A 17,194-nucleotide genomic window follows, 5' to 3' on the forward strand; every position below is an offset into this window, starting at 1 on the left:
CTCTCTTCTTTCTCTTCCCTTGCTCTCTTCTTTCTTTCTTCCCTTCCCATTCTCCCTCCTACCCATACCCATCATTCCCTCCTTCTTTATTTTTCTTTCTTTCTGTCTCTCTTTCTTTCAGTCCACTGTTGAAAAACAGACATGGGCTTATTGTTGATGAATCACCAAAGGAGGTTGGAAAACACTAAGTAGGCACACAGGGATGTGCTATGTACTAGGGGAGGCACAAAGTATAAATCTAGGGGCTAGCCAGTTGTTTATTATCACACCAGAGAGAAATGCTTGGGAAGGTATAGTATAGAGCGTACTCAGTTAAATAACAGCAGAAGGCAGTTATAGTCAATGCCAGATGAATGACATGGACAAAAGCATTCTGTGGGTGTTTAGAGGTGGGTAAGATCTCTGCTCCTCAAAACTAAGTCTCCTCCTCCTCAAAATAAGTCTCCTCCTGTCCAGTCACCTCAGTAAATGGCATCACTATCTTCCCATCTTACCCAGTCTCTCAAGCCAAACACATAGCAATCATCCATGAATCCTTCCTCTCCTTCACATCCCACAGTCAATCTGTCCCCTAGTTCTGTTAATTCTGTCTCCAAAGCGTACTTCAACTCCATCTCTTTTTCTCCATCTCCAGCTTAGTCCAAAGCTGCCATCATTTCTCATCTAGATGACCACAATGGACTTTCAATTGGTTTCCCTTCTTTTTTACTTGCACAACACTCTGTTCTTTACAGAAATTTAGATCATGTGACTCCCTTGCTCAGAATCCTCCGATGACTTCCCACTGCAATTAGAATAAAATTCATACTTCTCAGCATGGCTTCTGTTTATACTCTATGGCTATGATCTGGTTCTTGTCTACCTCTACAGTCTGCTCTCAGGCCACTTTCTACCTACTTGTTATCCTTTAGCCATACTGTACTTCTTTCAGTTCCTCAACCATGCCATGTGACCTTTGCATTTGCTATTTCTACTGCTTGAAACTATTTCCCTCTATTCTTCACATGGCTGCCTCCTTCCAATCCTGTAGTTCTCAGCTTAAATGCTCCTTCTCAATGAGGCCATCACTGAACATCCTTTGGAAATTAAGCCCTATCCATTATTATCTGTCTCTTTTCCTTCATAGCACCTTATTTAAATGTGCAATTATTTTATTTGTTAATTTACTTGGTTTTTGTCTATCTCCATCATTAGAATGTAGGTTTATAAGGCAGGAACCATATCTAACCATATTCATGTGATTTTTATTGTAGCTTTAGCATCTATTACATTAATGAATCATTTTGAGCTGAAGTGGTCAAGGAAGGCTACCTTGGGGAGGTAGAGTTTGAGGCAGGTTTTGAAAATTGGAAGAATGGGCATGATTACTATATATCAAGATGAAGGAGACAATTCCAGGTAGTAATAAAAGTACGATTGCTGAGGCAGGCATGGTTCTGGTGCATTTAGGCAGCAGTGGAAAATGGGAGCTTCCTACAATGGGAGGTTCTCACTGGGTAGCATAGGGAGAATGGGTTTTCTAGTTGGTTGAGGCATAATCATGTCAAATCTTGAAGAACAGACTGCTTTTTTCAATGTGGGCAATAGAAAGCCATTGAAAATTTTAGAACAGGATCTTAGTACAGTAATGTAAGAAGGCTTTTCAAGGGATAAATTGGTGTAAAAGTTTATGGGAAGTACTTCTTAAGCAGAGTGGATTAGTCCCACCAGCTAAATGGCTGCAGGGGAAAAATATAAAGTTACATGAGTCAGAAAGCTTTCTTTGACTCCGAGACCACAGACTTGTCCAAACTATTTAGTTAGATGATTAGAGAAAAGATGCAAGGGTAAGAAATAGATTGATGGTCTTTTCCTCCCATTCTTCTAGTAGAGAGCTAATGAGCAGAGAAGGGTCACGCGAAATGAGGATAAAATTCATTAATTGTGTCTTCTGCTTTTGAATAAATGAGAGGTACAGTGTTGGTGGAACCGATATTTAGTTTTTAAAATGTTTCAGGAGAGAAGTGGCCTGGCTTACAAACTTCAGTTCTGAAAACGAAACTGATATGCACTAGATTACGCTGTATACGGTACATGGAAACAGGCTTATTTATCCTCAGTGTTTGGACAAAATGAAATTTATTAAAATTTGTCAAATGATGAATTAGAACATTTAAGCTATTTTGTATCTCAGTCAGACAGGGCTCTACCTGAACACACAGTTCCTTCCTGGCCCTGCCGTTTGCTTGTTTTCTTTTCCCCTCCCCAAAGCCCCATCTCCCTTCTCTCTTGCAACCCATAACTTATCTATCTTTCAAGGTTAGCTTCTCTAGCAAGCTTTCTCTGAAAACTCTACTTTTCTGGAGTGCAACCTTTCCACAATTCTTAAAGTAATCAGAGTATACAGCGTAGCACTCAATTTGATATTGTTCTGCGTTGTTCATGAATTGCTTTATAAATATCTTTTTCTGTCCACACCCCCTTGAAACCATATTATATATGCATCTATCACAGGATTGGAGACCACCACTGGGGGTTGATAATGGCTTATAGAATGGATTGACTAACTGATAATATATAAGTTAGGATTAGTAGCAAGATACAAAGTGTCAGTATCTGGTCAAATATCTCAAAAAAAAAAATCACAGAATTGTAGAATATAACATTAAGAAGGAACACACCTTAGGTGAGGAGGCCAAGTCCAAGAGCATGTCAATGAGTTGGTCAAGGTCAACTTGTTAGTGAGTTAGTTAGTGACAGAGCTTGGACTAGACCTCTGGTCTCCTGCTTCAGGTTCATGAAATTTGATGACAGTTTGGAGGTAAGTACAATAGGGAAATACAGGCCTAAGTATTTGCTATTAAGATTTGATGATGCAGCAAAATGAGAGTAAAGTGAAGAGGGTTCTGGATTCCCAAGAGCAGAATGGCCGTTCAAGTTAAGTTACTTAGAAGGACCTCTTCTCCAGGTACCCCTCAGGCAGATAAGTCTTTCATGTAATCCTTCTGAGTTTAAAAATTCTGAGTTAGGGAGAATCACCCCCAGCCTATAAGCGGAACCACAGGCAAATGACTGATTAAGTAACATTGTCTTCTGGAATGTCTTGGTGATAGGATCCCTTGGTTTTACCGAGGAACCCGTCAAAGACAACTGGGTGTTGGAGGGGCCTGATTAGATGAATTATGATGTGTGTGTCTAGCAAATTAATCAATAGACCTTACTGTATATTATTTAAGATCAGACTCTTAATTTCTGAGCCTGTTTTAATAGAGTGTATCCTCAATATATTGTCTCACTATTAGAGGAGACTGGGCATGTTTAGGGTGGTGTGGCCATAGACTGTCTCACTATTTAAAACAAAACAAAAACAAAAACAAAAACAAAACAAAAAATCAGTCCCCAAAGCCCAGTTTAGCTGTCTCACTCATTATTTCTATCAGATAATTGTTGAGGCCTGCTAAGCTGAAAACCTAATGTGATCTGATGGAACAAGTCCTGGAAGCAAGAGACATTGCTACCAGTCCCATTTTAGTGGTTAAACTGCTGTATGAAAAAGCACTTGGACTTCAGCTGTCTCATCTATGAAATGGGGATAATTACAGTTTCCAACAGGATTTATTTTCCAAAACTTTCCAATTTAAGCCTCTCTCTACTTCGATTAAGCTGCTTTTACTTCATACATTTTAGACCAGATAAAATTTTTGAGGGGGAGGAGTTCTTTTTCAACAATTGTGACTCAACCAAGAGGGTATTCCAAACTGCTTTTTCAGGGAGAGCCTACATAGCTTGAAAAATTAGGTTCTAAAATTACTATTAATTTTATTTTTTAATCTTAATCTTTGATTTATTTGGAATATTAAATACAATTTTTAAAGAGAATTAGATTTTATTTATTGGAAGCAAAGGGCACATGAGCTGAGGCAGTTTGAACACAATTACATGAATATCTAAAGAGGATAGCAGATGCCTCTTCTTACCTCGTTCTGTGTCATAGAGGTACACAAACTTCTCCCACTTGTAATGACCCAGAAGACTCAGAATAGCGCCCTTCAAGGCTGGGCGCATCTGGATGACAAACTGCACATCTGCGTCAGTGGGGAAGCTAGGCGTAACAAAGGACGTGTGCAGGGCCCCACAGAAGGAGGTCAGGGTGTTCATTGACATCTGGTCATAGAATCCAAAGATGGCATACACCCCTCTCGAGAACTGGGAGCAGACTGCAATGAGAAAAAGAGAAAAAGATTCAATAGCTCCATGGTCCTTTGCTGCAGCGTGTAGGGTTAGAAATACAATGTACAATTAGGCCCCAAATTGCATACTTCAAAAGAAAACCTCTAGAAGCCCCTGAAAACCCAGTTACCCAACAGGAGAAGAGTAAGAAAGGAAAGAGAATTTGATACAGGTACACATTCTCTATGTGTACAATGAGCTGGAAACTAAGAAAATGTGGGAAAAATAGAGGTGAAGGTTGTCTTACTCCCTTTCAAAACCCTCCCGGCTCATCTCCAAGGCATTCAGTGCTCTTGAACTTCCACTTTAGCTGCCCAGGGGCCTCTTAGTGTACTAATGCGGCCATCAAACTACAATTGTTTTGTGTGCCACCCTTCATTCCTTTTTCTCATAGGTGACTGAGAATTTAGTCAGACAGCTGCTAATGTGTCTGCTAGGAAATGTGTTACCCTTCAGGTTACATAATGCCTTAGCCACAGTTATGTTATTATTAAGGCCCTTAATGTGGGCTATTAATTTAGATGATTTAAGCCTCCGGGCAGGCAATAGGAAGACTGTCCTTTCAGTGCTCATTGAGTCACAGGGGTTAGGTAGCTGCCTATTCTGCCCATGTGTAATTGGGAAAGTTCTATCTTAATCCTTTTGCGTGTATCTTATAGACTCCACTAGCCACATGTAGAATTTTCACACACCCCCCTCACAGTTGTCACCTTTCCTTCATTTCAAAGTGGGCCACATCGCTGCCTCTTCTCTCTTCTGGCCCATAAGAGCTTAAACAATGTGAACCAATTTTAATATTAGCTTCAGTAGAACATAATTAGCAAAGCAAATCAGCTACAACAACACTGTGGCGCATTCACAAACAAAGTGGAAATGATCTTTAGATTGTCTGCACCACTGCTTACTTCCATTCATGTGAAGCAGACATAACAGGCATAATGAGGTGTGATTTAAGGGGTTCTGCATAGTCTCCCTTACCTACTAGAAAACTCTAAATACCACTGTTAAGTTTACTTCTTCAGGTGTTTAAAAGAATTCTGTGGCCTGGGAGAGGGATTAAATAGAATCTTATTTAGCAGTTACTGTGGTAACATAAATTAATGTCTGATTAGATGCCAGGATGAGTGGGAAAGCAGGTGGGTAAATTTTGATGGGGATGAGAGAAGAGAATGTGTAGGGGGTCTGGAGTCCTTCCTGAGAGGAGAAAGAGTGAAGACATTGGACACGAAAAATAAAGAAGGTATTGAAAGCATGAAGGCAGGTGGAAAACCAATTTAATTCATTTCTTGACCCTGTTGTGAGAGATAGAGAGTTCTCAGTGGATGTGGTATTTTGCTTTCCCTGCATTTGATTCGAATCTATGTTGATTAGGGCTGTTCTCTTTTTATCAACCAAAGTCATTAGCCATTAGCTTGAGGGTAGCATTTCAAAAGTGATTATCAGTCACTTAACCATCTCCATCATAGGAAACAATAGTCTTCAACTTGAAGAATTCTAAGTGACCCTCAAACACATGCACAGGAAAGGTCTTTATATTAAAAGGAAAAATCCGGCACGGTGGCTCACGTCTGTAATCCCAGCATTTTGGGAGGCCGAGGTAGGCGGATCACGAGGTCAGGAGATCAAGACCATCCCGGCTAATACGGTGAAACCCCGTCTCTACTAAAACTACAAAAATTAGCCGGGCGTGGTGGCCGGCGCCTGTAGTCCCAACTACTTGGGAGGCTGAGGCAGGAGAATCGCTTGAACCCGGGAGGCAGAGGTTGCAGTGAGCTGAGATCGCGCCGCTGCACTCCAGCCTGGGTGACTGACAGAGCAAGACTTCATCTCAAAATAAAATAAAATAAATAAATAAATAAATAAATAATAAAATAAAAAATAAAAGGAAAAATCCAACTAGAGAGTGAATCTGGGGTACTTCATGACAAGAGCCAAAGGGAGTACAATACTCAGAAACAAAAGGGATGTCTTGATTATCACCAAGGGTGATGCTAAGAAAAGTCCCATTCTCAAATTAATCCTGTAAGTGGAGAGTTTTGCAATACAAGTCAAATCTTGGCCAGTGCACATAGTGTTCTGTACAAAATTGACAATAACATCCAATAATAATGATAATAGCCATTGGTAATAACAGCCAATAATAATGATAATAGTATTTAGCCAGGCACTATACTAAGTACTATACAAATATTTTTTCATTTAATATTCTCATCAGCTTTATGAGGTATTGCTATTATTCCTATTTAACAGATAAAAATTCTGAGACAAAAAAACCTGTTCTAGCTATTAAGCAGAGGAGCTAGAATTTGAATCTGAGTGTGCTTGACCCAAAACTCACACTCACATATACTCAAATCCAATAAGGTTATTAAAAAGTAATTATTGCTCCACATGAGATAGGGTTTACAGGTTTAGCAAATAAAAACAAGATTTTCAATTAAGGTTGAATTTCAGGTAAATAATTTTTTAGCATAAGTATGCCTCAAATTCATACATACACTAAAAACATAATTTGTTGTTTATCTGAAATTCAAATTTAACTGGGCATCTTGTATTTCATCTGTCAACCCTAGAAAGAACCCCTGCTTACTAATAATGGTCATGGGCTGGAAGACTAGAAAAGCAATCATGGCCCTTCAACCAAAATGATTCAAAGGGTAGTTGGTAATTTTCAGATCCATACCAACTGGAAAAGAAAAATTAGGATCCATGAATCCTATACAAAAATAATCTCATGGGAAAATGCAACATATTTTCAGCAAGGAGAACTCCAAGCTGACTAGATTATGGGCAATAATTGAGGGGTAATATAAACTTAAAAAGAAGGATCCACTTTCAGTTTCAAAAAGCTCTTGAAATAGTGGTAGGAAACAGAAGATAAGTGGCAAGGTTCTGGTTATTATTTTAAAAAATCTTGTATTGCTCTTCTAATCATTGACCTTGAACTCGGGGTGCAGAATTAATTAATCATTATTAGTTCATACATGGACTTTTCATATTTTATTTATTGCATTTATTTATTTATTTAGACTATAATGAACACCTATAAACCCATTACCCAACTTGAGAACTATAACATTACTGATAAGTTACTTTTATCTGTGTGGTCCTCCTCTAGTCCATCTCCCTGTATTGATAACACTCCTCCCCGCTACCCCTGCCCCAGGTAACTACTATCATGAAATTTGTATTTATTATTACCTTGGTTTTAAAAAATACACAAACACATACACCTAAACAATACATTATTATTTTTGCTTGTTTTAAAGCTTTATATTCAAGGGAGTAATATTGTATATGTGAAACCCAGATTTTGGTAAATCTTTATGAGTTGTCTCCAGGAAGGTGAACCCAGTGAAATCTTTAAGCCTGTATATTATGACAAGAAGAATGAGACAAAAGAAGAACTTATAAAAATGTGTGGGGAGCCTGTGTGAGAAAACCCACTGAAACTTAAAATTTCCAAACTAAGCATACAGCTCTGGTTGTGACTCAGACAAGGGACTCAGGAATATTTATAGATCAGTGGCAATCCTTGGGGAATAATATGCTACCATGGTACAAAAGGTAGATCCACTGTCTTTTGGTGGTGGACATCAGTAAGAAGAGTTTAGGTGAAAATCAGGAAACATTCGACTCCCTTCATATAAAACAGAAGTACAACTGTCCTGAAAATATTGACCCCTGTGCTCCACCCACTCCAACATAGACAGACATCAATAGAAGACCTCTGGAGAATTAGCCCAATGGGGAAGACAACTGCCATATGAGGACAGTGGTAATGGCCTCTGAAAGAAGCTGGGGCATGGGGGACCTGTGAAAGGCCTTTCACAGCAGATCCTAGGCCTGTTCCTGGCTGTCAAAAGTAGGGTTGAATGGAACACTGAGTTGACCCACCCACAATGTGTATGATTTTAGATTCTTAGAATGTTTGAGCTAGAAGGAACTTAAGTATTTTTTATTCACTTGTTTCTCAAGCATAGTTTTTAGTGGTGAAATCCTTTCTCCAAATTAAATTTTATATGGAAAAGTTTAGTTTACAAAAGAGACAGTGGAGCTCTTCTGATAGTTTCACTGGTCTGATGTCTCCCTATCATAAAGAAACTATGACACAAAGGGAGGAAGTGTCTTACACAAGGTCACACAAGAATTATGAACTAGTCTCTTAGAAAAGCTTTACTGGCATCTCCTCACCATCCCTACTCCAGAGCTATCTTGTGCAGTGTGGGTCAGGATTCACCTGCATGAAAATGACTTACCTTCAATGCCTAGCCCTCAGACAAGGTAGCATAGATGGTTCTACCAGAGTTTTCCCATGATTCATCTGCCAGCTGCTTCCCTCAGCTCCCTCCAGCCCCAAATAACAGCAGTGAGAGCTGGTTGCAGATTGGTGATGTTTCGGGAATCATGATTCTTTTGGGGGATGTCTGTTTCCTTTATTTGACTCCTTAATGAACCACACCTTTTTTTTAAGATGGAGTTTCGCTCTTGTCGCCCAGGCTGGAGTGCAATGGCCCGATCTCGGCTCACCACAACCTCCGCCTCCCAGGTTCCAGCAATTCTCTTGCCTCAGCCTCCCAAGTAGCTGGGAATACACACATGTGCCACCACGCCTGGCTAATTTTTATATATTTAGTAGAGACGGGTTTTCTCCATGTTGGTCAGGCTGGTCTCGAACTCCCAACATCAGGTGATCCACCCGCCTCAGCCTCCCAAAGTGCTGGAATTACAGGCTTGAGTCACCACACGCAGCCTCACACCCATTTCTTTATCTCAGAAGACTGGTAAAATGGTGATGGAAGAAATGTTTGTCTTGGCAATCTTATAAAGACATGAAGTACAGAGGGAAGGGCAGCAGCTTTGGAGGCAGATCTTGATTTCAATCATGGCTCTGCCAGTCATAAGCTGCGTAATTTTGCGCAAGTTATTTGACCTTTCTGAGCCTCAGTATAGAATGGTTATTACATAGGCAGGTTCTAAAGTTAGACCATATAGGTTGAAATCCTGTATCCTTTACTTATTAGGCAAGTTACTTAATATCTCTGTGCCTCTGGTAGAGTTTCTTCATCTGTAAAATTGGGATAATGACAGTACCTGTTTCAGCATTGCTGTGAAAGTTAAAGTATGTTAATTCACGGGCAGCACTTAGAACAGTGCTTAGCATATAACAGACATTCAATTAATACTAGCTATTTATTCATTCATCAAATACTTATTGAGTGTCTACTATGTGTCAGGCAGTGTTATAGATGTTGGGAGATGCAGGAGTGAAAAAGATCCTGTCCTCTTGGGACTTACAGACTAGTGAGGGGAAAATACAATAAATGAGACAAATAAATAAAATATTAAGTATATCAGCTTCACCTCTCTCTCTCTTTCTCTCTCTCTCTGCATACTTTGCCCTCTTTTAGCTCTATTGTGTTATCCTCCCCACAGTAACTATTGCCCTCTATCTCACACTGAGTCCCAGGATGTCACTTTCCGTCTCTTTCACCTTTCCTATCCATTTCTTCTTTCCTAGTCTCACTTCTGAGCAATAATGGGTTAAAGAAACTCTGCTAATTTGGCTCAAGAAGATGCCATTGTCCTCTGTCTCTTCCCTCCCTATATAATGCCTTTGTGCTGGTGAAATGCTGTGCCTACCTGGGGCCTCTGTGCCTTCTCGGTGTGAAATAGCTTGGTTGTCTGTCTCCTAAGAGTGCCTGTCTCTGTATATTCCCAGTAAGAAAATACCAACTGTTTTCTCATTGAAGATGTCATTTCTAACTACATTCTGGATTCCTGGGGACTCTAGTGTAGCTCCCCAGCTGCGTTCCCTTCAATGGTGAGTGGCAAGCAAGGCTGTAGCCAGCTGTCATGCTTTTATTTATAGTCCCTGAGCCTGTAGGGTCGAGACAGGTATTGTTAATGTACAGTGTGGCACCTAATTATACCACCCATATTCCAAAAGGCATCATTACAAAAATGTCAAACAACTTGATTACCTCAAAGTTCAGAATAACAATATTGCATATCATTTACAGAACACTTTTCATACCTTTTGAATCAAGGGGAAAAGAGGGAAACTGAAGTCTCTTGCTGATTTAATGATCACATTTAAAGCAAGCAGGAAGACGAAAAATATAGCTATGAAGAAACTCATAGAGCTACATCACAACAAGGTTCTCCAGGTAATTCCTTCATAGTACAGTGAATTCCAGTGTATCAAAGAAACTTAGAACTAGGGGGGACCTTGAGAGATCATATAGTCTGGTGGTTTCTAAAGCTGTGATATTAGTAATTGGTGGAGTTACCAGTGTAAGGAAATAAATGTATGCTGTGTTCTGTTGTGTGTGTTGGAGTAGGGTAGACAATTGTTTTTTTTGGAAAGACGGTCCTTTTCTCTATATAATTTCTACTCTTTAGTGCTATATGTAGTCTTTATCTTCTGAAATGATGACGTTGATGATAAATGATGATGATGTCTATCACATAGGAGATATATTTATACATCTATATATCTTATGTGGTAGACCAAATAATGGCTCCCCAAAAGATGTCCATGTCTGAATCTCAAAGTCTCTGACTTAAGTTATACGGCAAAGGGAAATTAGGCTGTAGATGAGATTAAGGCTGCCAATCAATGGACCCTAAAATATCAAGATTATCCCCGATTATCTAGGTGGCCCAGTGTAATCACAAACTTCTTTAAATGTGGAAGACAGAGGCAAAACGAGAGTCGGTATGAGAGTAATGTGACAAGGGAAAGACTTGCCTGGCCATTGCTAGCTTTAAAAGTGGAAAGGGGCCACAAGCCAAGAAATATGGGTAGCCTCTAGAAGTTGAAAAAGACAAGAAAACAGGTTCTCCCTTAGGGCTTCCAGATAGGAACACAACCCTGCCGACACGCTAGTTTTAGCCTGGTGAGAACTGTACCAGACTTCTGACCTATAGAACTGTATGATAATAATCTTGTGTTGATTTAAGCTATTAAGTGTGTGGTAATTTTTTACAGCAGTAAATAGAAAGCTAATACATTTAACACAGCACAATCAAAAGGTTGGTAACTCTCTGGATCAATGTACACCTGCCCTACCTTTTTCCCCCTAAAATATTATTAATCTGATAAGTCCAAAAGGTTGGAAATGAATTATGTAGTCCAAAATCCCATTCAATAAATGAGCCACGTTCCATGAGGTCATATTGCCTCTCCTTGAATCCATCCAGTAACAAGGGAGCTCACTACGAAGCGCAGCTCTGATGGCTAGGGAGCTTGTCCTTAAATTGAACCTAATTTTACTCGTTGGGCCTCTTGAGTGCCACACTGTAGTCTCTCTATGCTGCCTTCTTCCTGTCAGGCTAAACATCTGCTAAGATTCCATTTCCTCTTAAATCCCTGCCACCTCCATCAATTATCATTCTAACTCCTTTATCACTATTATTAATGATGGGATAATAAAGACATTGCAGTCTTCAGCTTCTGGAACCGAGTTTCTGTTCCCATCCCTCTACTGAACCGCTCTCTCAAGTTCGATGATGACTTCTTCACTGTCAAATCCCCCTCTATTCATAGACGTTGTTCAAATTGATTGCTGAGCCACATTTGATATTGTTGGCTAAATCTTCCCCCTTGAAACTCTCCTCTCTGATTTCCAGTGCATTAAACTCTGCTGGCCCTACCTCTCTTACTCCTCCTTTTTAGTTTCCTCTGGGTCCACCTCCTCAATGAAGATGTGTTTCAAAGATTTTGTCCCTGGTCCTCTTTTCTCCTTACTTTAAATGTGGTTTTTAAAAATTCAACAAATATTTATGGAGGACCTGCTATGTGCAAGGCAAGGGGATCTAAGCTCACTACCTCCATGTGGATGACTTCTAACTAGATACCTGTAGCTTCAGCTGCACTCCTGAGCTCCAGAGCCACATTTCTAACTGCCCATAAAACAGCCTCACCCGGAGGCCCTCAAGACATCACAAACTCAGCATATTATTTCTCTATGTCCATCCTTCACCTATGCATCCGCTCCCATTGTCCCTGTTTCTTCTAATGCATTGCTCTTGTTCCGGGCACCCAAGCTAAAGTCTTAAGGGTCATGATTGCCTTCGTTCTTTCCCTCATTTCCCTATACCATTCTTTTGTAATGCTTCACCAATTCTGCCTCTAAGGCATGTGTATCTACAACCTGTTCATCGTCAGTTCAAGTTCTCATTCCTTTTCTCTTGACTGAGAGTAGTCTCTTAACTGGTCACTTGCTTCCAGTCTTTTCCCAGACTATTGAATACTGCTATCAAATTACTGTTCCTTCTTTCTGTTTCAACTGATCAATATAAATATACTTATCCCATCTCCTATTTCTGCAAGAACCTACTCTGTGTATGAATTGTTAATGGATTAATAAATGAATCTTTGTAAATGGGTCAGTTCAGGGTTTTTCAACCTTGGCAATATTGACATTTTGGTTTGGATAATTCTTTGTCCAAGGGCTGTCCTGTGCATTGTAAGATGTTTTACAACATCACTGACTTCTACCCTCTAAATGCCATGGGCCCTACTCCTACTACCTGTTGTGACAACCCAAAATACCTCAAAACATCATCAAATATCCCTCAGGAGGACAACATAGCTCCTCTCCCACAAGAGAACCAAAGGTTTACCTTCTGAATTCCTCCTTACAAAGAGCAAAACCTTAATCCAATGAAAATGCATACATATATAGAAAATCCCAAAGGAGTTACTTTAGCAGTAGAAACTTAAGAAGGGTGGATATTTTGGACTCTTCCAAGCCCACCATACAGGCAGCTACCTTCCTGATCCTGCCCTTTAACGAGTTATTTGTGTTTAGCCTGGGGATGTAGGAGAGGGGAAATTAGATAGAGGATGGATATGGTGGGGTGAGTATAGGGTAGTAGCCAGCTCATACCTTCCCTGGGTTCATATAAATCATCATCCCTCCTCAATGCCCTTTGGTCTTGTGTCCTGGTAACCACAGTGGTTGCTTTTAGGTTTCAGAGTCAGAACAGTGTGTCTGCCCCATTCTCCAGCTGATGATTCCATGGTTTAATTACCATCTTGGGGTTAATTCCTTTGAACATTTTGTTCAGCTCTCAAGAGCATACTGCCTTCTGAAAGTCTAACTAGTTATTTTTGCAATTACATGGCATGTATCTAAATGCTGGCAAAGAAAACACTTATTATCAACATTTGATCCTACTTGAATGTAACTGCTAGCAAATGCAGGCATTAATATACGAACACATGTATTTCGGAAAATTCATTTTGCACATGTAAATGCAAATCATCCTTCCATAGCAATGTCAGAGATGACGGGAAAGGTGTTGAAATGGGTTGGGCTAAGAGGGTGCTTTTTAGGCCCTTTTATATCGAGATAATATGGTTAAGCATTGGAACTCAGGAGTCAGGAATGGGCTTTAATTTTTGCTTACTCATTCATTAAATAAATTTCAAGTTCCTAGTGTGTGACAGTGTCTGGGTGCTGAAATATGGTGGTGAGCAAAACAGACAAGATCTCTGCCTTAATGGTGCTTACAGTCTAGTACTGGCAGTAAATATGAATCAAATAATCATACCAATGTGTGGTTATCACATTCTAACTATGAAGAGGAGAACGTGTAGGATGCTGTGACTCCATGACAAGGTGGTTTTAATTTAGATTAGGCCAGGGAAAGGTTATCTGTGGACAAAGCATTTGAACTGACACCTGATGGTAGAAGAGCACCCTATGCAAAGAGACTAGCATGTGGCAAGGCCCTGAAATGCATCTGATGCATTTGAGGCACTGAAAGACGACTAGCCTGGCTGGAACATGGCCAGTGAGGAAGAGGATAATGCAAGTTGAATCTGATAGAGGAGGCAGGAACCAGCCGTGGAGGATCTTGTTGGATGTTGGTAAGGAATTTGTATTTTTATGCCAAGGACTATGGGAGGAAATATTAGAATAATTTTGATCATGGGTATAACATAAACTGATTTATATTTTTAAAAGATTTTTATTGTTGCTGTATGAAGAGTAGATTTAAGGGAACATCAGTGAAAGTAGGGAACACCTTTGAAATGTTATTACTATAGTCTAGGTGAGAGACAATAGTGGTTTGAATTGTGTTGTGGCACTGAAGGTAAAGAGTTTTGGAGGTTTTTTTTAAGGTCAAGTTATTGGTTAAATAGACTTGGGCTAGTTACTTAAATGCTCCAAGCCTCATTTCCATTTCTATAACAATTGGTATAATAGTACCTACCCCATAGTATTATTGTATGGATTAAATGAATATATGTAAAGTGTTTATGACTTTCATATAGTCTGTGCTCAATTGATAAGTGGTATATGTTATTTATATTATTTAAAAATTATTTCTCAGTGTGTTTGCACTGAGATGGGTTTTTATACAGTTTAGCCCCTAATTGGCTATATGACCTTGGACCAGTCACTTCACTAGGCTTCAGGTCTGTCATTTGTAACCCAGCAATGCTAACACCTGCTCTGCCCACCTCACAGGTTTGTGCAGAGAATAAATGGAAGTAATGGCTAAATTTCTCCTTTTAAAAATTACAAAAGTCCCTGAGTGTCAACGAGTAACTAGTATTGGTACTTGGCTTCCAGTAGTCATCGTCCACATAACAAATCAATCCACAGAATTGTCATTCTTTACAGCCTGTCTCTGCCATCCACATATCTCCATCAATCATCTAAAGTAGTAAGGGGCCTGTCTTGACTTGCAACTCATTTTACATGGGGTTTAGCAGGACTCTTAATTGAAAAAATAATTGATCCAGTAATCCAGTCACAGTCAATGAAACAATTTTTAAAGCTGTGCAGGAAAGTGATGAACTCTTATGATGCCTTTGAATCAGCCCTAAGGTTTGTCATGGACAGATAAGAGCTACAAGTTTGATATCACATCATATAGTATTTGAAAGCCATTTTCTTTGATTTTGCAGCCCATGCTGAGCAGGGAGAGGGTGAGCTGGGTCCCCAAACAAAAATTATTCTCAAAATTGAACTAATAGTTGTCTGTTTTATTTTCTGTAGGCTTAAATATTTCATAATTAAAGTCAAAACCACATATAAGTAATAAAATCTTTAGATCCATCATCAGTCAAGGAGACAAACTTTATTTCCCATTTTGTTTGGATTCCTTAGCATCACATTCTTAATGTTGTGATGGCCTCAGTCACCTCCTCCATCTTCCTAAAAAAGTGCAACAATCCCCTCTATAGCTTAATTGGCAGGTGGGTCCATCTCCTCTTGAATACTTCTGATGATAGTGAACTCACTACTCTTCAAAACAGTGCATTCTACTTTGGGATGGCCCTAATTATTAGAAATTTCTTAATATATTGACTGCAAATCTACCTCCCTGTAACTTTCACCACCTGAGGATTATTTTTTTTTTGTCTGAAGTGTGCAGAAACTATCTACTTCATCTTCAAATGACAGGCTTTCAAACATCTGAAGATATGCATCCCACCTGTCTATGCCTTCTTTTTTTCAGCCTATCACCAACTGTTCTGCAGATATCCCAGGCTCTTCACCACTTTGGCCATCCTTCTCTGGATGTGTTCCAGTTGTCAAACGTCACTCTTAAAGTTTGGTGTCCAGGATTGAGCACCACACTGTGAGTAAGGTCGAAGCCCTCCAGAAAATGGGGAACTGATGCCTCTCCCCACCCCTCCAATTCTGGACTAGAAAACACGTATCTGTCAGTGCTGCTGAGGATGGCATGGCTTTTTTAAAAACAAAACAAAACAAAACAAAACAAAAAACAGCTCACCATAGATTTCCATGGAAACCACTCCTACTTTGTGGTCTTGAAATTATATCCCAGGTATATTGTTAAGAAACTTCTGCCAAACCAGGCTTCTCCCAACCTTGGATATGTGCTGTTGATTTTTTGTACTTAAATATAGACTTTTACTTTTTCAAAACGTCCTAATGGTTTTGACTCAGCCTCGAGGGATCATTTTAAATCTTGATTTGGTTAACAAGTTTATTAGATGTCACTCCCGGTTATGCATCATCTGCAATTTGATCAGTCTGCTTCAGGTAGTATAATCCAAGTTATTGACAAAAATGCTGAAGAGGACAGGGCCAAGGACACAATTATTGGGCATGCTACTTTATTTTTCACCCCTATACTTTTCAGGATGACAATAACTAGATAATAAATAGTCTGGCTAAAGTTCTTCAGTCTGCTCCAAATATATTATATCTTTAACATATTCACAGTTTGGGCAATATGAATGATTCTTAACACTGACTTTGATTCTTCACAAACACTCACAGGCCTAAATCTTGGGTAAAAAATAACTGGAACGATTTTCTTCTCTCCTGGTTTTATCATCTCTGACCATGTATCTTTACTATTTATCATCAAGTTTTATGAAAAGGAAGTAAAAAAAAAAAAAAGAAAAGGATGCTGAGAGGAGAGAGGATGATCAGACAGAGAAGTACCTCTTTGGTGAAGAATGAGCCACCAGAAGAGTTGGGAAACTCCTCTTTTCTACCGAATAACTCAAGGAGTATGTTATTACCTAAGATCAAAATGCTGATTCATTGCTATTTGTTGTTAGGAAGCAAATGGCCTACTCATTTTACAGGTGGAAAAATTGAATTAATATCCGACCCTAGGGTTCATGGTCCTCAGCATCCATACCTGCTAGAAGACTTTAAAGCAATTGTAAGCAGCCTTATGAAATTTCCCAAATGCAATCCTGATGGACAGAAACTCTTGAAAAGTCATGTTCACAATACCCAGGATTGGTGGTTACTCAAAAACAGTTCACCTTTTTGCTGCATTAAAAATCCATATAACCTCAGTTCCTTCAAATACGTCTCAATAGCCTGAAGAGCAAAAAAACCTATTTTCCATCTAGGAACAAAAAGGCAAGTTAAAATAAAAGGCATTTCTTCTAACTTGAATTCAACCAGTTGGGGTTTTAAAAGTAATTGCCCAATCTTGGTTTGGGAGGTTGTTCTGGCTCTGTGTAAAACTT

The 17,194-nt window shown here is 39.4% G+C and overlaps 1 protein-coding gene across 4 annotated transcripts in view; it reads right to left on the bottom strand.

The window, feature by feature from the left end:
- Positions 1–17,194, bottom strand: part of GRIA3 (glutamate ionotropic receptor AMPA type subunit 3) — a 312,783-nt gene that overhangs the window by 239,578 nt on the left and 56,011 nt on the right. For all 4 annotated transcript variants that reach the window (XM_017954349.3, XM_017954348.2, XM_009198218.3 and 1 more), the window contains one exon: positions 3,957–4,196. In XM_017954349.3, coding sequence (XP_017809838.1) covers positions 3,957–4,196 — 240 coding nt within the window. The remainder of the gene's footprint in view (positions 1–3,956; positions 4,197–17,194) is intronic.

This window comes from Papio anubis, chromosome X (assembly GCF_008728515.1).
Source record: "Papio anubis isolate 15944 chromosome X, Panubis1.0, whole genome shotgun sequence".
NCBI classification, from domain to species: domain Eukaryota; kingdom Metazoa; phylum Chordata; class Mammalia; order Primates; family Cercopithecidae; genus Papio; species Papio anubis.